Source organism: Echinococcus granulosus (genome assembly GCF_000524195.1).
Source record: "Echinococcus granulosus chromosome Unknown EG_S00120, whole genome shotgun sequence".
NCBI lineage: Eukaryota > Metazoa > Platyhelminthes > Cestoda > Cyclophyllidea > Taeniidae > Echinococcus > Echinococcus granulosus.
The window spans coordinates 141,972-162,388 of record NW_020170500.1 but is presented as its reverse complement, the minus strand read 5'-3'; the positions used below and the strand labels follow the sequence as shown (position 1 = coordinate 162,388).

General features: G+C 43.4%; 1 protein-coding gene across 1 annotated transcript in view; it reads right to left on the bottom strand. All coding sequences in view use genetic code 11, as the record gives it.

Annotated features, from left to right (window-relative positions):
- EGR_08814 (Disco-interacting protein) overlaps window positions 1-20,417 on the bottom strand; it is a gene marked incomplete at both ends in the record, with an annotated part of 39,190 nt that overhangs the window by 3,280 nt on the left and 15,493 nt on the right. The window contains 19 exons of the mRNA XM_024498063.1: window positions 1,752-1,863; window positions 3,044-3,204; window positions 3,748-3,824; window positions 4,744-4,850; window positions 6,509-6,752; window positions 6,838-6,982; window positions 7,162-7,502; window positions 8,020-8,224; window positions 8,322-8,594; window positions 11,112-11,295; window positions 12,057-12,184; window positions 13,510-13,653; window positions 16,738-17,048; window positions 17,275-17,454; window positions 17,512-17,667; window positions 18,497-18,616; window positions 18,692-18,785; window positions 18,868-19,035; window positions 19,825-20,079. Of these exons, the coding sequence (XP_024347535.1) occupies window positions 1,752-1,863; window positions 3,044-3,204; window positions 3,748-3,824; window positions 4,744-4,850; window positions 6,509-6,752; window positions 6,838-6,982; window positions 7,162-7,502; window positions 8,020-8,224; window positions 8,322-8,594; window positions 11,112-11,295; window positions 12,057-12,184; window positions 13,510-13,653; window positions 16,738-17,048; window positions 17,275-17,454; window positions 17,512-17,667; window positions 18,497-18,616; window positions 18,692-18,785; window positions 18,868-19,035; window positions 19,825-20,079 (3,405 nt within the window). The remainder of the gene's footprint in view (window positions 1-1,751; window positions 1,864-3,043; window positions 3,205-3,747; window positions 3,825-4,743; window positions 4,851-6,508; window positions 6,753-6,837; window positions 6,983-7,161; window positions 7,503-8,019; window positions 8,225-8,321; window positions 8,595-11,111; window positions 11,296-12,056; window positions 12,185-13,509; window positions 13,654-16,737; window positions 17,049-17,274; window positions 17,455-17,511; window positions 17,668-18,496; window positions 18,617-18,691; window positions 18,786-18,867; window positions 19,036-19,824; window positions 20,080-20,417) is intronic.

The following is a 20,417-nucleotide window of genomic DNA, read 5'->3' as shown; positions in this document are numbered from 1 at the left end:
ACGCCTAGAGACACTAAAAGCACATAGGCTGCTCGCATTCCAAAGTATGAACTGACATTCTTAGATCTACCGCTTCCGCCTTGACGATTAGTGATGATAGGTAATTTTGAAAAACTGTACTTTATCACGTTGCGATTTTCTTTTGGACATTTAATAGCAAGTAGCAAAAAATTAAATACGCGGCAAAACATCCACGTGCAGGGGTTTTGTTGGCTAGCGTGATGCGTGCCTGACAGCGTTGGCGAACACGAGTCATCTGACAGTGCTTTTGCGATGTACTCTCCATATAACAATGTCCTTTTATGCAAGTACTTCATCCACTCTCAAGACAGTGTAACAAAGCCATAACGGTCCTCAAATCCGCCAATTTTTTCCATTGAACAAAAGGAGCATACTGAACCGCTTCCATTTACTGACACACGCACTGCCAAAACTTCAGGGGAAAATTTACCGCTACCACCCGAATGTCCAATTCTTCCTGCATAACACTGTCACCCAAACGGTAACCAATCTGCTTGCAACAGTCTGGTGTGACAAACTGGGGCTAGGTGAAGATGTCGAAGTGTCACATATAGGTGACATGTCAATATTTAAATGGTCATAGCAAAGAGGATCGTTTTCAGTGCGTTGTCACCTGCTCCACTTTCTTCCAACACTGAACATTGACATAATTGAGAATATCAACAAAGAAGCCACATCTTTCTCATGATGATGCTTGGGACGAGTCGCTGAATTTCCATACATCAGAACTACCTTAACACCCCAAAATTGGCGGACATTAAATTCGTAAAACAAAAATTAGCACAAAATTTAATCAATTTGGCTTAATGCAGACACCCAGTTCGGACGGAACTGCCTATGTCTGAAGTCCACGTTGCCTGCGGTCATGTGATTGTCTGGTATCAAAATGTAAAGATTGCGGTCCACTTGGACAACTATTGATGAGAGAAGCACAAAGTGGAAAAGCACAAATTGTTTCAAATGTAAGCTTTACAGTACTATGAGATATGAGATCTTGCGTCTTGTAAGACTTAGTATTTTCTCCTCAACACGAGTCACTACTCCAAGACCTGCCTATTTTGTAGAAGAATTTCTTTCATCCTTGAAGTCAGTAAATCGGGTCCTCTGAGAAGGAAGAGGTGCGTGCTTTAAAAGGGTGGGATGAATAGTGAAGATAACCACTTAACGAACTGTAAAAAGTACCTTCCATCCTAATTCCGTTGGTTAAGCAGTCAGCAAAATTGTGAGTTTTTACGTGAGAAGTGTAAAGCCACAACTCGATAGTCTTTGAAGCCTCCTTCCTCCTACCAGCTAATCCCTTCGGACGACATTAACGTCCTTAGCTCTCTAACTTCCACGGCTGTCCTCTCCCAGCTAATGTAGGCGTAGACCAAGTGATTTCTCACCTCTCACGTCAGACATTACGGAACGCTGACCTAGACAGCTTAATCCCCATGCAACATCTTCTTCAAACGCAATGCAACAGATTTTAAGAAGCTTCTACGGCTTTACTACCGTGTTAACCTACTTTCGTAAAGAGGACAAAATCGAAATACATCCATCATGTTCAGCTAGAAGACAGTACAGACTACAAATAGAGCGTCGAGGGACTGATGCACCTCTCCGCTTAATAAGGAATGCAAGCCGCCCCACTTCATAGGTCCAAGCAAGCTACATCGAGCTTGTAACTTATGGTGGTCCGAGAAAAATGTTGATAAAGTATTTGAAAAAGCTCTAAAGGATAACTCTACCTTGCCCGATTCCATCAGACAGAGACTGTTGGGAGATCCACGCTCCAGCAGATTGACTCGATCGTTTCTAAGACTGACTCGATCCACGTACACCGTCGTGATGTCCGGTGAACTGGCGCCCTTGAAAGGAGAAAAGGTTATTCACATTTCAATGATGGTAAAAGCGAAAATTTAGTCCGTTTTCGTTTTTCTGGTGATTGTGTGAGGTTTTGCGAAATAAATCGGGGTCAAAAAAAGGTGCAATGTGCGAAAGACTAAACCAAAAAATCGTACTTTTCTCATTGCAACGTCACGAAAGTGAAGTAAAAAAGTACGCTTTTACTCCAATAAATGAAAACCGTATCCTCGATAAACAATGGGCTATTTCGTAGTGGAATCACGCAAGCGTTTCAACCTCAGAGTCCCGTCCGTGCCTGTAAGTCCTCCGGCCCCTCCGTGAGTTCTTAACGATCCTCCTTGCATATAAGTAATTTTCCGCCTTCAGGACTAACCCAAGACTATATCGGCGACAGCGGTAATCGAGACTGGGATAAATGAACGCCATTTCCGATTGCGTCGGCTGCATACATGCGCAGGAGACAGTAAAATCGGCGTTAACTCTTGGTAAACACTGAAGCAAAACTGGTCGCGAATTGATTGGAATCACCCTAGAGGTAACCACTTGTGATTGTACTACTGACATCAAGCTTTATAATAATGATCGAAGGGCATGACATCCTTTTCCTTCCTTTTTTTTATTAAAAGCGATAGGATTACGGGATGTGCTCGTCATGGAACGTCCAGCCTTTACCATTGTTTCGCAAATGGATTTTTCCCCACCAGATGTAGTTGAGGTTCTATCATTAATCTGTCCTCTCGATGGCAACAATTCACATGAACTCATACTCCTGAATGAAGAAGAGTCACTATGTCGAGCACAAGGAACGACCCTCGGAGAGAACGTGGAAACGCTGTGGTTCTGTTTGTTTTAACAGTGCATTTGACCGCGTACACTCTTCACTTTCCGAAGCTCAGTTATGGCTCAGCATCCCTGCCTTGCATCCTTCCAGACCTTCTTTGCGGCAAAAAACAACCTTCCATGCTAACATCAACGGTTCGTGAAGCTGGTACACATTGAATTAGACAGCATTTGGTTTGACACCAAAATAAGCATTTAAAATCGAGTCCCAGCCTATCTTTTACGTTGAAGCTAACCGACACGATCATCGCAAGTCAGATTTAAGAATTCGATTTAAAATATAGAAAAGGGAATTTGACGGGATCACAAAGTGAATAAACTTGCTTGAAGACACATGGCAAGGTTAGCTCGGCACCCAAATGAGGTGCTGACGGCTCGAGGGTTGAGATTAACCGCGGCGAACATTCTTGCGAAGAGGGAAGTCAGATTGACACGCGGCCTCTCCTCTGACACAATGACAAGATTGCGCAAATTTTCCAGCGACACTTCCTTCATCTGTGGCGTAAAAAAACACTACCCATAAGCCGGTGAGTAGGCGATCAGACACGCCCGATGAGTAAAAATATTAAACTCGAGGATGTTTACTGAAATAATAAACAGTAGGATAATTCAACGCTTACAGGAGACATAACATTCACCCGTGACAGAACGAAATTGATTTGAACTGTATATTTAACTAACTAGACTGGTCAGATTCTATGAATTTTAGTCGCTATTTCAGTAAAGTGGCTTTTCGACCGCCACCACCAACTCTTCAACTTAATCCAAATTCACACCTGCAAACTACTCAGGAAGTTACATTTGTGACAGCAGTGAGCACATCCAATCAAAACGAACAGAAATTTAATTGCATGGATGTCAAATCTAAAAAAACACAGAATGGGAGCATTTGCTGCAAATGCTGATCTCTTGTTCCTCAAAAATGCAATTGAAAACGTTATCATCTACAAGATTTGCCAAACTATCCGGCATCCAAGCAACTTAATTATATGCCCCTCATTCAGCATACAACAAAACAAACATAACATCCAAACCCACCTTCATGGCAGCGATCATCTTCGCCGAGTAAATTGTTCCCAGTTTGATCGTTGCATAGGAGCAGAAGGCCTCCCGAACTAAAAATACATGAACAATGCGGGCAGAATAAAGCCTGGCTATTTACCCGCCAAGGTTCCCACACGGAGAACGACCATAAACACTAAACAGCACACTGGGAGGGATGTGAAACGCATGTAAACAAGAGGCGTACCCGTATTAGACAAAACCCCTCAGGACGATAGTTAATTCGCTGGTGACTAATTTGTGGTGCCATATTAGAAGTTTCGTTATCAGCCCAAAGAACCTGGAATTTTAAGGTATGAGAAGGGCAACACCTACTGAGGGTACAGCATTAGAGAACTCGGGTGTAGGGGAATAATTGAAGTTCCAGCAAGGCGAAAAAGGAATATGGGAAAAGGCAGAAAGAAGACGATTTTGCAGTAGAGCTGTGAGTATAGAAAGAGGCGTTGCGAGGCCATAAAGATAAGCTAATATGGTAACAACTAACTCCCAGCGCTTTTGCTGCCATTACTCTTAGAACAGATGCATTAGCGGTAAAGAATAGGATAGGGATGGAGGGGTTAGACGATTTTTAAATAACAGAACTAAGGTAAAAATTTTGCGCTCTGGTTGTAATAACGTTGACAAAGTTAGCAATAGAAGTTAAGATTAAGCACTTCCATCCATGTCATTTGGTTGACAGCAGTCAGTAAGGCCATCAGCGTCATATTTTCGCAGCATTAGTGGGGTTCCCTAAGAGAGAGATTAATGTACCAATGGTTCTGCAGACTAAAGCAGTTATTGATGACCACGTCGGCGTTTTGTTTAGGCCTTTATGTAATTCCCCATTAGACGCCTACAGTGTCATAAATAATCACCCCAATGTCGTGTTCAACAGCAAGGCGAATATTAGACCTGAAAACTTGAAAAAGGTCCATTTTGGGGCTGTCTATGGTACTTGTGTGAAGATAAGTGAATTATGCAAAGAAACGATACCTTCTCGACCTCCTTTTAGTACCTGTATGAAGCCTAAGCAGACGGCTAGGGTAAGCGATGAAGCGGGGGGAAATTGACGAGGAGTTGGTGCCATCAGCACCGTAAAGCTGCTTTAAAATTTCACGAATTTCAAGCGAATGTTCGGGTAAATAACGAAAGGCAATTGAAATACACTCGTTGCAGATCGCTCTTCGGTTTTGAGTAGTATGAATCGAGTTGAGCTACTTACTCACCACAGCTCAATAAGGAGATGGATATCTACATATGATGGAATCGACGAGAGGCAGCAACGACGCTGAGATCAAAAGTCTTCCCACCTCCATGAAATTTTAATGGTTATGATTCTCGACTCGCGAGTAGCTTTTAAGGGCACCTACTACGTTACGTTAATCAAAGCCGAAGAGCGTCAAGGGGAGAGCCGAAAACCACTTTCAAAAGAAAGAAGCCATGGTGTTTGTTCTGATGGTTATTTAACTGCGTGAATCCCCCAGCTACAGAACATCCTACTACACTAGCGTCTCATTCTTGTCCATAGCTTGTCAGTCCTTCCGTACGTTAACAATGGATCGCCCTCCACACTGGTATGCTAAACTATGACTTCAAGGACGACTAGGAGGTGCACATATATACAAATGCGATTGGTTTCTCACACAAATTAGAGCGAAATAAATAAACGTCAGGACAGATTCACCTAATACGCGGTAACAGCCTGGACTTCCTCAACATTTGATGTATGTATGGAGACGACAACCATTTTAGTCCGAATGGAAGAGAGAAATCATATTCCCACAAATGGCCGGTAATGTCATAAACCATACTTCGTCCATGTGTGGATATAAACAAGAAGAGCTAACAAATCGCATATAAAAGAGGGCTGGTACAGCACAAATAGAATCTCCCAGATACTAGACAGGATGGTATCCAAATAAATAAAATGACTTCTATTATTTTGACTAGTTCTTATACATTTAACAATCGAACACGAGACGTAAAAGGTTGGCGTCTGATAAGGTATAAACAGTTCCCCTGAACAAGATTTTAATAAATAGGTAGAGTCAATGGCTTAAAGCATTCAAAAAAGTCACAAATACGTGACATGCGTTCTTCATCTACCGAGATGGTCACACCAAATCGCGCAGTCCAAAAAAAATATTTAGATTAAAAGATCAAAATAAAGAGACGCGTGATTCTTATAGTCTAAGAAGGGTAACCGCACATTTTCTATTGTTGAGTAGAATATCCTTAAGTAGAGCACATCTTTTGGGAACTGTCGTGGTCGATTAATCCCTAAGCCTCAGGTAGAGAAGACATCTACTCAGCTTCAATAAATTGTAATATTGGATTGAAACGAATATACATTTATCGGGAGAACAATGAATTGAGCAAGACTAAGTGAGGAAATCACTCGATTTATCGGCACCGCTGATCTGTTCAATAAGTAGCATCGCCAAGTAAATCAGTAGAAGTATTTTAGAGAAGTCTTACAATAGTTAAATAAAATCTGTGACATGGAAGACAACTATAATATGAGACAAAAAGGGGAAAAAAGGGAAGAAGTAAGAAGTGCAGATAATAAGGTTGAAACAAGGGCAAACGGCACCAAATACACAAAAATAGCAAACCAAAACTCCTGTCATAGAAATAAAATGACCTTAAAAATGGTTCTTTTAAACCAAAAGAGAGGAAGATAAAATCGGGGTACCGCGCATATGTAACTTCATATATGTTAGTGGAGTAGAAGAGGAAGAAAGACGACGATACTTACTTTTTTTCTTGACTGCACAGGGTGAGCCAGAGATCAGGAGCGACCTCAGTGACTTGAGGAGGGACGAGGATTGAGTGATGACCGCAGTAGATGGAGGTGAGGAGCCAGAGACTGGCTGAAAGACCGCTGTAGGGCTCCAGACTGAGCACCAACTCACGCGCCGGGTAGAACTCGCATTGCATCTTCTGTGCCCGGCAGAGGGCGCTCGCAACGGCGTGAGTCACCTCGACGCCCGTTAGGGTACCTGTAAAAGGAGGTACGAGGAGGAGTGGTACACAATTATGCGCCCTCTCTCAATTTCACAAAACAGGCATGGGAATGGAATGTACCTGTGGTAGAAGGTGTAAAATCCAAATAGGCCACCTCTGTGTCGGGCGAGTGAGGCAGGTAGACTGTACTCAACTTCCTCCGCCACGTCTCATCGTAGTCAAGAAGCTGAGGCCAACTAGACATGGGGATGCGGCCTGCGGCCTCCTAAGTAGCACATGGATACTAATTTTAGATAAACAGGCGCCACGGCTATATTTCTAACCATACCAGTCCATATAAAGTAAATCAGCGAGTTAATGAAATCATATGTTTATATGAGTTTATTTTGAAAGCATTGCTTGGCTAATTTAAGATGAAAATTAAGTGAGTTTTGAATGCTCCACCTTTGACTTAATGAGTTTGATCACAGATGATTGAGTGAGACAGACGACAGCCTGCGCGGAAGAGACCACATTCCACGCCATTGTGACGGAGTCGGCGAAGCAAATTTGTGCTGGCGGTGGAGAGGGTTCGAGAGAAGTACGGCTGGCGGAGAGGTCTATCAAAGAGCCACCGAAGAGACCACTACTGCTGACGGAGGTACCGAGAGCTGAAGAGGAGGTGGAGGAAGCAGCGGTGGCTCCGCTACCGACGACTGGACTACGTGGCTGCTGGGGCGGTCGCACTAGCACAGGAATGGCGGCTATGTACAGGCAGGCGTAGAAAGCGCACACCATCTCGATCCCTGGGGTAAGAGAAGATTCAATCAGGAGCATATTTACTTACATGTGGGAGTCACTCAGCCACTACCAACTTCAACACACCGATACTACATCAGGAAGGAAAATGAAAAGGAGAAAAAGCATGACTCAGAGCCGTTTGGCACGGAATTTGTGGATTATTGCAATCTAACAGCCACACGGAGAGAGAAAAATAAGCAGAACGTCCCATATATCCACAACCCCTCTCTTGTTAATAGGTTAAGGAAAGGGGGAGGGAAATAGCAGTCCTTGACCTTTTAACAGAGCCAAGGGTACGCGACACAACTACGACGTCATCATCTGCACCTGGCCAAAACCCCGACGAAGGATGCGCAGTAATGTGATAAGAGCAATCAAAATCACGTTTGACGATGGTGGTGAGTGAGCTAGCGAAGAAGAATGGGTTACTTAAATTGGGCTGAACGTATGAGAGAGGCAGTGCTGAACACGATAAGCTTGATGACTCATGCGCCTCCATTGGAGGGAAACAAGGTCACTCACCAGGCATAAACATGACAGCTACGACAGAGCCGGGTTTAACATTGCCCTTCTCCTGTAGCAGGCTGCCTAGCCGCTCGGCCTTCTGATGCAGCTGATGACATGTGAGACCGGCCACCACGGCGCCCTTGGCGTTGTAAACACTAAAGAGACGGTCTTCGGGAGTGTGGGTTGCTCGCCAGAGCAGCACCTCTGTCACTGTTTGTGGCTGCACGAAGGAGAAGTATGGTCCGTATAAAACAGGCGCCTTCATTATGAAAAGATGGCTTTGGATCAACAGATCAAGCAGCTAAACAGGAAATTACGCCAAGATCAGGAGCCCCCGGTCCAAGGGCAGTCATGCTGCCATGAACAGCATTGGAGATGAATCGTCCATGTGCCTCGGCCATACGCGCGCCTTGAACCACCTGGCCAACGAGGATTGCCGAGGCACCTACCAGACTGGTGGGCGGTTGAGTGCGTGGCTGAGGCAGGTTCTGGATGGCCGAATGGGGACAGAGTAGCAGCATGATGGGGTGTAGCTGGCCTTCGGAGAAGAGGCGACGCACCTCGTGCACGTGAATTCCGCCGAAAGGCGTCTACAAAGATACGAAGCGCATTAACAGGAGTGGATTAAGGTCCCCATTTTCTCATTATCTCATAGTTTATCCAATTTCACGAAAAGACTAGCAATGATCGAAGCGGGACAACGTAAAAACGACGTTTTTCTTAACGACATAGACCCCATATTCTCTGCGACTTCCGTTAGCAAACTGATGTCATGCCAGTGATGTGTCGCGCCTTCCGCTGATCAACAACAAAAATACTTCCGGACTGAGTATACCTTCTCATGGCCGCCGAGATGCCTCGAAGAGCTATGTATTAAGAGACGACTGACTAATACCAGAATAGTGGACCTCAAATACGAAAATACGAAGTCACCACTTTTATCTCCATCGCGATTGATCAAAACAGATGGAGGCAAGGAGGCAGTACTGATCGCTACATCAGTAACCACTTAATTACCTGTGCCAGTATGAAATTTACTTCTAATATATAAACTATAAAGAGCCATAGAAACCGATTTAAATTTACAATATCACCCAATTGCTATGTCGCGTATGGACAAAAGGGAATGAGGATTGTTACAGCTACACAAAAAAAACATTTTTCCTGAATGGGTACAATGTACCCAACAAGATATAGGAGTGTACCGTGTATACCTCTGCTTTATCGGGCCTTTGGATTACACACGACATATTGAGAAGATGCGCCATTAAGGTAGGAAGAGGAGCAGGAGTGCTTCATAAATGCAAAGCGAATTTGTCAATGCCTTGCCGGAGGGTTTAGATACACCCAACTGCTGCGCTATTTTTACCTATTCGAAAACGCACATGCGCTATTGATGTAAATTTGTCACCTCATCACCATTCCCATTTCGTGGATGATGAAATACGGATTGAGACCAAAACGAAGTTTGATATACATGCATATGTCATCTTAATAGTTATTATTTCACAACCTGACATTTAAAAGTGCGACCGGTCACCACAGTTCATAAAAAATGCTCCACTAGAGTAATGCTACCCAAAAAGCAAAAAAAGTGTAATTGTCCTTTGACTAATTGAACATCTTAAATCTGTTAAAATGCTCTAAACTCAGTCGATTTGTTTATTTCCTAATTCATGGCAACTAGTTATCAGAGACGGGTTAAGAATATGTCACAAATGGGTGAAGTTGGCTACGAGCAGGTCATGAGAGAAAACCAGTATTCAATAATTTCTGCTCAAATTAACCAAAAGTGAAATGCAAAACAAATTCATACGGAAATCCTAAACATGTTATTCGGAGAAGTATTATGAAGTATCAACCCTTCCAAACAAAACAAGCTTGACGCAGTCATCTTCCATGAAAGCTTTTGCCTCTAAAATCCAACAAAAAACCTGCCTACCTACCCTTGTTGCAATTTCACTTTTATTATTCAATAACATGACTGCATAATCCTAAGGCGTACAAATAAGCGAAATCACTAGGAGAATGAGGTAGTATCATCCCTCCGCCCATCCTAAACCGCTTCAGGCGATTTCTGTGGCGGTATGAAAACGATTGTCTCCGATTGATCCACCTGCCAAAGTCAATGCATGCGTATAAATAATCTCACACATTTGACAAGTCATTCCAATGCGCTATACTGAAAGCCGCACGAACTTTTGAAATCGAGAATCTTCCCTCCTAGCAGTACATCATTTCAGCTGAAACCCATCAATGCAGTAAAATAAAAAACTCGAATATCTTCACTTTAGATCAAAAAATGGCTACATACCCCATTACCTATTGAGTCATATCCACATTTTTGATAAGTAGAACTACGTCTTAACTTGATAAAATCCGGTCTTATGCATCACCATTGCCATGCACCCGAGGGAATAATCGAAGTGTAATGTTCAGGACAAAGGAAACCAACTTAAGACTTCTGTTCAAATAGACAGGAAATTTTCCCTCCTCAGTTTGAGATCAATCACCTCAGCAACGTCACCCTGAAGCTATTACCATTTTGGGGAGAAAGACAAAATCAACACAAACGCAGCCTTCGTATTCTTGCCTAAGGACTGTACATCAGGGAGAATAACAACGACGAAAGCGTTAGGTATTGCGACGCACAAAAAGTGGAGAAGCAGCGCGTTGATGGGCCTTGCCGAAGGTAGGAACGGGGAATTATTAGGCAAAAGTGCCGCAGCATTCAAACCAAACCGGGGGCATGGAGACCAGGGAAAAAATCAAGCGTCGATTATTTAGGACTAGACTTCTACACGGTGGCTTGAAGGATAAGAGACAAAATGTTTACACTAATCAAATATTATCACCATGCTATACTCGAGTTACCCCACAGACAAAGGTAGATGTCCGCGGGTTCGGGTTCGACGCTCTAAGCACCTTTTACCAGACACCCAATTTTGGTTAGCTGAGTCTAGATTTGACTGGACTGACCCAGTCTTAACTTGCAACTGCTACCAGAACAAAAAATTATAATGAAATTGAAATTGAAGTGTGATAAGACCTAATGGAGGCGTCAATCGTAGAAACGATAGAGACCAAGCATGAGTTCGTAGACGCACCCGAGGAAGCTGATTCTGTGGAACGAGAGCGAGGGCGTAGACACTGACTTGATGAATACTGTCAACAGCCTGCAAGACCTGCGACATCCATGAGAAGGCGGCCTCCTCCGAGAAGCCGTGGCGCAGTTCGGCAATCACCACGATCCTCTCGTCCTTCAGCATTTCAATCGAAAAGACGGCAATTCTGTGGGTGGGAAGGATAGATTCTTTGACCTTGAACGGATCTTTTAGATCCATTCGTGGACACCTACGGCATATAGCCAACCCCATACTACCCATACTAGGAGCTGTCCAGTCGGTCTATGGACCGGTAAGGCATTTAGGAGACAACTTCAGCCTACCAGCTGGTTAAAAATACACCGAAAAACGCCAATTTCATCCATAAAACGATGATATCAATGCTCTGCACGTCAACAATCAGCTTCTTGTAAGCACCACATTTGTCCCTAAATGTAAATACTGGTGGCACCAAAATTTTGTCGCAAACGAATTGGTTGAGTCTAAACCAGTATATAATAGGTGTATGGTAATCAAGGCTCTCGGCAGGACGAATATATTATGAAAGCTAAAATGTGATCGATATACGTTTTGACAATCATTTGCTTAGAAACGAGGACCACAAGCTCAGCACCAATGAATCACTGGAGCTAGTAAATGAGTCAAATGGTGCAAATACACCTATACGCATGTACACAAGCGCATACACATTGCCTGTGAATCAAATGCGGGCCGAATGTGATACAAGATTGCAACCTTGTAGGGCTCAACAACCCGTAGATCAGAGTGGGTGGCGCCAAACTGGCCCAAATCAGGCTAAAAAGTAAAAAGCACGAATCCACGCATACACAGCGTTAAATTTTCCTCATGTCAGTGACATTTAATGTAAATATAGGGAGGGTGAGAACAGGAGTAAACTGACACACATACATACAAACGCCACCTTACCGACCACGGTAGACAATCTTCGTGGGCTGAACTGCGATAACTGTTGCGATTATGTCATTGGCGTTGTGGCGTCGGCCAGCCACGGCTAGGACGCCGTCGATGGAGCCGCAGATGAATATGAGACCGCCCTGCAATTAGAAGATAAAGGGTGCGAAGCAGTCTTGTAACGAAACAATACTTATTTCCAAACTCGCTAACACCGTCGTCATGTGCATGTGAAGTTCCGACTTTCACACCTAAGTTTATAGTTCACAAATATTACTGACCGTTTTAGTTGTACGAAATCGAGCGTTGTAAAGAGACTAATTGAGTCTAAGCCGATAGAACGGGTTATCACACTTTTAGGCTTCGAAAAGCAGTTATTAGGAAGGTGTAAATGTCCAGAGTACTGCTTATTTTCATCTGAAACTGTGTCAGCAGACGCATTAACTGCGGTTTTCCTCTCCGTGGCGTAGTGTTTCAGTCACCAAGGCATTTCCGGTGATGGTTAACCGACTCCTCTGTACACTTACAACCAAACACCTCAAAACGTCTGTAGGGTGGTGAAGTTCAACCAATCCAGCCTCCGATAAAATAAAACGTATAATCAGTGACCAAGTAAAATTACAAAACAACTCGGGTAAGATTCTTTGGCTCGGAGAGGGAACAAAGTCCAGGAGGACAGTTAGACGGATACACAATGCAAGAAGGAATAACTGTCTCATTAAGTCAGGTCCAGATTTTGATATACTTTGCATCTATTGAGATTTTATGCTATCATTTTAGGTTGTCCTTTTGGAATTCTCGTAACTCGACCCTCGCGCCAGTAGCATGAAGTTCTGGCCCTTCAAAATGTCGATAATGGAAAAAAGAAACGCCTTCCAAATTTGTATGCCTTATGAGGTGCATTGAAGAAGCAACCACAAAATTAACACTAGTGCTTTAGCATTACGGCCGATAAATGAAGTGCCTAAATGTTTACTTTTACTGGCTTAATTTTCATTCGTTTTTGTGCCAACGCGATATTTGTTTTCAACTCCCTTACTTTACAAATTCATTCCAATTGGCTCAGCGGAAAGCCTTACCGTAAATCCATCGGTAAAGCGAGGCAGATTATAAATCATGATAATAGTATCAGCCTATAAAAAAAGTTTTCAAACCGTCAACCAGTATGTTGTGAAGGTCATAGTCCATAGTTCAGCCACAAATAAGTGTGGTGTATTCGCCTCTAGGACAGATTAAAACTGATCACTCATCTACTAACCATGGTAATTTAGACAAAGGGTAGTCACCTATTCACACGTGGGTTAAAAAATTAAATTAAAAAAAACAACATGGGTAAAATAAAAGATGAAATAAACTTATGATAACACAAAGTAAGCACTTAAACAGAGAAAACTTGGTAATTTCGAGATCATGGATACCATGGGGAGGTAAATAGGTGAAGCAAACCGACGCAAGCCATGAAACCAACCCAGGCCACTGCTGCTTTGCCATTAATACGGCTAATGGCCGTCTGATAATTGAGTTGATGATGAGAGCCTTGTGCCGGCGTTGAAGTCGGCATCGACATCACCACACTCAAGATTTGAAGTCGCATTAGTAAAAGGTCGGAGGGCTTACACACACGCACCATAGTAATAAACAAAAGGCAGACGACCAAGGCATACATCAAAGAGGGGGGAAGACAAGTCATGCTTCTATATTTAGCAACCCAAAACGTCAAGATGGTTGGAGGGGGGGAGGAACGCATAAAAGAATACATCCGGCTTATGCTAAAGTTTATTGACGCAACACGGTGACAGCGTTTTCCCCTAAATAAATGAAGCAGCTGCCATGCATGCCACTGTGCAATCCGCTTTCCAAGCTCGTAAGGACTATTATATCCTCAACGCCAGACCGTATAAATTAATGATGGTGCATCAAGCAAAGCAACGAAGGGTTGGATCGTATGTTGGAGATAATTGCATGGGAGAATGACAGGTCTCATTAGATTTTGACATCTCTAAAACTCCTACAGAAAATTGGAAAATTTATTGTCTGCTTTATCTTTCAATTAATCGGCTAATCCACATAAACCTTTTCAGACAATGAAAAGAGGCCGTGTGACCTGTTTCTCAACCCATCTGTACGCTTACAATGAAAAGTATGTGGCAATTTGATATTCTGTCCAACTGCATTTTAGGCTATCCTTCCGTTTAACACCAAAGCCCTCAAGCCATGCTTGATAGCTCTTGGTCCCTACGTGCGCCAATAATAAAACATCTCTCATACTGGTATGTCTTCAAGGGAGAGCCGAGACGCTACATTGATGGTGATGGAAAGAGAGCTCTAACTAATTGCAAGATTCAAATGTTACAGAAGAAAAGTGCCTCTTGTGAATAGCTGAATCTGCAGGGGCTCACTACAGAAAAGTAAACATGGTGTCGACCAAAGGGGAATTCCCACTTCTAAACTACAACTCATATTAAGGAAGAGGTTACTATACTTTCTTAAAAGGAAAAGTTGACATCATAATAAAAAAAAAGGTGGTATTTCTTTTTCTAACGCTGCTTGTAGGTGAATGCCACCATTAAAAGTGGAAAACACGAAGCGTGTGCGCGTCGTAGAACACCATCCACAATGATCCAGACAAATCCTTCCCGAAGGCATTTCGCCGTGAAGGCAATGCGATATTCTAAAAAAACCCTTACCAAACTCACTGCATGTACTACCACCAATCTGCAACATACTCTCTGGTAATTCTCTATCATCTTCGATCCTACCTTGCGCTTAGTTACGGACCACACGCTAATTGTTGACCTCAATGGAGGTTTAGAGCACGACGTTCAAGAGTGCGTTGTAATGAATTACTGTTTAACGTTAAGGGTTCAGCAGTCGCCAGAGCTTGTGCTTCCACTAAACAGCGTGGCCTTTCAGTCAAGCCTAAGATCCCTCGATCCCTCCCTGCGTTAGTAAATTAATCTGACATGCCGGTATGGCTTACTACGACTTCAGGGAGTAAATTCTGATCTGTAGCTCTCATAAAATCTTTAGGAGTAATACAAATGCCATCCTAGCACCGATTTAGAGAAATGCGGCAACCATTTTTTGGTTCAAATAAAATTTACGTTAAAATATATCGGCTGGTAAGCTCAAACCATCTTGCTCCGTCGTGAACCCCTGAATCTACTATTGAAATCTTGTCGGCCATCGAGAGTGGCTTTGATTATCTGTGTCATGATCAGTACTGGATCCGGATTAAAACGTAATATTTTCAAATAAATAACTTTAACACAATTTACTGACGCAAAATGACGCAAATTATAAGACAACCGAACAAAATCACAAAATTTTTTTCGAAATAAGCATCAGATAATCACAAAAAAGCCTCTTAGAACAAGCTAGTGCTTGAAATCATCACCAATGCAGGACTATCATCCTTTCTCTATTCCTATTAACTCAAGTGTCGCCGATTTTTGTCTCTTAACTGCGATCATGTGATTGTTGGCTGCCAAGAAAAGACCATATTTGCCACCAGAGGAATACAGAGGATGAAAAATGATCACCTTCTTTGTCATCATAAAGTACGATGAGTTCCCACAGTAATCTTTGTGGTATGAGGCCTGCCATTGGCTTGTAAGGATAGCACTTTCTCCCAACTTTTGACTAGTCCAAGTCCGAGCAATTACTGAAGAAGAAATCTTTTATATACTCCTTCAAGTCGTCATGTGCTGAGTAAATGGATCTGGGTCGCGTTTGTACGAGCTCCAGCAAGTGCATAATTCTCACTGCACAATTGCATCTGCTGGCCAAAAAACACACACAAAGCCATGTGCATACAGTACAGTGGGGATTGAGTAGTGAATGCGGTGGAAGTGTGGGACAAGCAGTGAATCGTTTGGACATGTTCGCCCGCTTAAAGCGCATTGTCATACAAAAGCAAAAACACTGTTTCGCATCACAGCAGTCAGCCAGCCAGTGAGCGAACCGCATAAAATCAACGCCGTGTTTATGATGCTAAAGAAGCCGACAAATTGCTAGTTTTTGAGGCTTACTACCTGTTATCTCCTAGCACGTCTTACTGGGATGAATTGGCTTAGTTGCCATCACGATGAAACATTTTAATTAACTGACATTTATCTTTGAGTGATTTGTTGACAGAATCACGTGTTAAAACAATTTGAGAGAGGTGCGTTCTGCCATTCCACACCTTTGAAGTCAGTTAGAATCTGCTCGTAAAGCTGGCAAAAGCTAAAACTACGCCCATCGAGTTCACTGGCCTTTTAAGCAGAGATAAGTCGTATTGAAAGACTAGTAAAAGTCTATTCAGCATGTAGCACGTCAGCAACCGCACGATCTTCATTGTTTATCTGATACAGAAAAACCAATGACATAGATCACTGTTGAACTCGAAAATCCTACTAACTCATCATAACTCCTCCAAATAATATTTTTATGATCATCGATAATGATAGTTGTTCCAATTACCCTCACAATCCCATTCACCGCGATTCAGTCGCAAATACGTTACTGTACCTTTGGGCTCGTACGACTCATAACGCTTTCTGGAGTAACTCAGATGCTACGACCCAAAACCTCCATTGCAAAAATGGATAAAAAAGTAGCTCAAAGGAGGAATAATGAAGTCGAGCCACCCAAACAGCGAATGTTTAGAAAAAAACTCACCAGGAAATATTTAGGATTAAATGGAGGCACCTACCGATGAGGCAGGTCCTGGGAAGCCGATAAGACCAGAGCGAACAAATTTTGAGGTCGTGGTGGTAATGCCCCCAACACAAGCGGTAGTAGGTACATGCAGTGCCCCAGCCGTGGCAGTTACACTAGCGTTGATATTTACCACCACTGGTCGACCATCCTCATGAACAGGTTGGACACAGAAATGTGAGCCCGTCTGGCCACGCAGACCCCAGTAGCCCGTTCCAACGTAGTCCGCTGCGATGCAAAGCTCACCCACCTCGTCTGTTCGACATATGGTAGGTTTGGGGCCCAGACTCACCACCACCATTGCCGCTGGAAGGTAAAAACTACCCGATTTTAGAAGCATTTGGTTTATTTAAACACAATTCATGCATCAAGAGGGTTCAGCATTTAAGCACCCAACTTTCCTTTGAAACAGTGTGTTAAAGTCCCTAAGTGCTAAATGTGTTTGACAGAATATGACCGTTTACAACAAATCTCAAGAGGGATAAAATCTATCATATAGGCTGATTTCAGACACCTCTCACTGATAGCTAACCTCCAGGAAGAACCTGACCGCAGTCCTGGAGAGTAAGTGATGTAAAGGAGTCTTCTGAGTCCACCCGGATGACACCGTAGCTCAGTGCGTGAATAGAGATGATTCCACGGGCGGCGGCCGCAGCGGGACTACCGCTGAGAAGCGTGTGCTGTGGACTGGCGTTACTAGTGGGTGGAAGGACTGCAGCGGAGGTGGGGACGCCACGAGGTGCACCGTTCGAGTGGAGGCCGAACAGACCGCCGGTGTTAGGCGCTGTCGCGCTGCTTGGTAGGATGGGTCGGCGCAATGCCAGAGTGAGAGTCTCCGAGCTACCCGCAATGGGACAGATGGCGTTGGGATTGAGACCTCGAGACTTGAATTTTGCCGCAAAGAGGTCGCAAGAATTGAGAGACCCTGTAATTGAAGTGTCGTTTGCATTTAAACAGATCTTTTAAGTCGTCAGAGATTCGGCTACTGATCTGCTGCCGGGATTGAGCATTTTACTTTACGGGTTCTTAAGTCCCCAACCATCCTAGCATCACGTCGGCCCGTCCCGCCTACAGCCTTCTAGGCTCATCACATCTACAGAGGTGACTCGCGATGCAATACCGGTGGTAGCGATGATGAAACTCATTCCAAAAGAACAATCCAGGTTAGTTTGATTAATCATCAAACATCAAAATCAGAGGACGATATCTGACGTTGGCGTCGGCGCTGGTAAAACCTTCAAGTTTGTTTCCGCAAAATGATTGCTAGTGTAGTAAAACCAGATTCTGAGGGGCCAAAATTGGGAAAGGACACGAGGCTCAGCTCACGCCACGTATCCTCTTGGCCTGTCAAGTTTTCTGAGCATTGATAACAGAGCTATCCTTAAGTTGATTTATCTTTTTAACTACTTCAGGAATAACACAGAAGTAAATAATCCACTAGCCGCAAAAAATCCAAGTGAATCCAGTGTTCTGTTTATGAATTTAGGTTGGGCGTCTCCATGAAGCTAACTACCTGTGCCTGAATGGGGGTGTTCAATAGAACCACAGTTTAGACAAACAATTGAAAAGAGTAAGAGGCCAATTATGACGCGTTATCGCCATTCAAAGTGCTCTAGTGAGCGATAGCAAAATATTTGTCGGAGAGACAACTAATTTTCTGATAACCTCTTTAACCAGGACAACAGAAATACAACGAAATCAAAATTTGTTGTGGATCAACCTGTTTCTTTAAGCAACGAAACAAAACAACTTACAGGGGTTATGACCATCAGTGACAAGTAGAGCACGAAGAGACGAGAGATTGCAGTAGGGATGCTCACGTTCCGCCAGTAAAGCCCAGTGAAGATCGCGACTTTTAACAATTGCGACGGAGGCTGCATGTGATGGGAAGAAAGAAACAATGAATAGGGGCTAAGTTTCACCGTCTAAAGAAGAAAGTAGTGCTTTACCGCGATACTTGGTAGCCATGCGAATCCAAGAACCCGGGTCCATTTGAAGGACGTTAAAAGGTACGAACACGACATGCATCCCGTTGAAAACACTCTGGAAAGGATGAGGAATAACTCATCCGAAAATTGCCACAGTCAAATGCTGGGGCATTACAGACAGGCTAGATAGAGCTTACAGATAGAGCAGCGTGCCATAGACCGGCCTCCCGACGACAGTCCACTACGCAGACCATTACGTCACCCTCAGAGTAATGGCAGGCCGCTGTAAGTGCCCGACAGTGCGCCAGAGCCGCTTTTCGACTCACCATCACCCCTCGAACGCTTCCATCCTTTGCATAGGTGTACTAAAAGTGAGAACGAACAATTTGGGAAACGATCGGCAAGGAACCATCATATATACAACGGCCGGGCCCGAATCGAAGGTAAACTGTTAGCAATACGGCATTGTCGAACTCAAAGTTGCCGGGAATCAAACAGTTAGGTAACTTCGTTAATCGCTAAGACGTGCGCAGACGGATGAAGTGAAAAACCAGTGATGGATGAATAAAGAGATGTGAAGAGAGGTGAATGGATTCGAGATGGATAGACCTAGTGACAACCTTTGCACACCTCAAGGTAATTGACAGGAAAAAAAATGCTCAAGATAGGAAGGTGATTTGATCAATCACGGAGTTCTCTGGAAATGACCAACTGATCTGAACGGCATTCAAAGATGACAGGTTCAGAATAACTAAATTTATACAAGTATGACAATGTTTAATTCTGAACTTGACTACAAGGCACACCGCCGATTATTCAGTAATGAGGCAATAGGCGTATTTTACAGAGGGCAAAGGCCATAACGAAGAACTTCTAAGCTTCCATGTCTGGTGAATAAGATGTGCGCGCATTGATCCTGCATCAGTTAACCCTTCATAACAAGAATCATCGTAGTTCATCAGCTATTTGATTTCCCTCTCTCCTGCATAAACCCAAAGGTGCCAAAATAAATCAAACCACCCTCGTGCTTCAAAGACAGCCACATACTCAACAATGGCAAAGCATCTAGCATTCCAAATTCATGGCTATTTGGAGCGTCTAGAGTACGAAACCGCCAGTATTGTATTAAATATACAAAAGTAACAAAGTCCAACCTCAATGTAAATGGTCTCCTCGGGTGGAAGGCGTTCTGGAAGGCTCCAGTCCTTGGGCGCCTTCTTGGTATTGCCACCACCGCTGCCACCATGGTGATCGGTATTAATCCACGCGAGGTGCTGTGGCCAGCCAGGTAGGGGGGCGATATCCCCTGCTGAAGTTCGAGACAGGGACTTGTAGACTTGGTCGTTAGTCAGCACCACGCGAGCATCCAAACTGCTCAGTAGAAAGCCCATGTTCTGGCACGAGCTGTCCTATAGCAACACAATGTTTTAAGAGCAACTTCAATGTCGATTTATTAACAATGAGACGACCAAATCTTTGATAGAGAAGCACAGTGCATAGTCATAATACATACATCCAGACTGTCCAGCAGGAAACTCATATTCTGGTTAAAGCTTTCATAAGACAACACACAAATGATCAACTTATAATTCTACTTTAGCAGAAATACTTTAATTACATTGCTAGCTACGGAACATATGATTACTCGAAATATATGCAGCAAGTGTCCAGTAGAAATCCCTAGCTCTAACATCAGAAACAAACGTCAACATCATCGATAAAGGCATTTTTTACTTGTTAGTTCAGT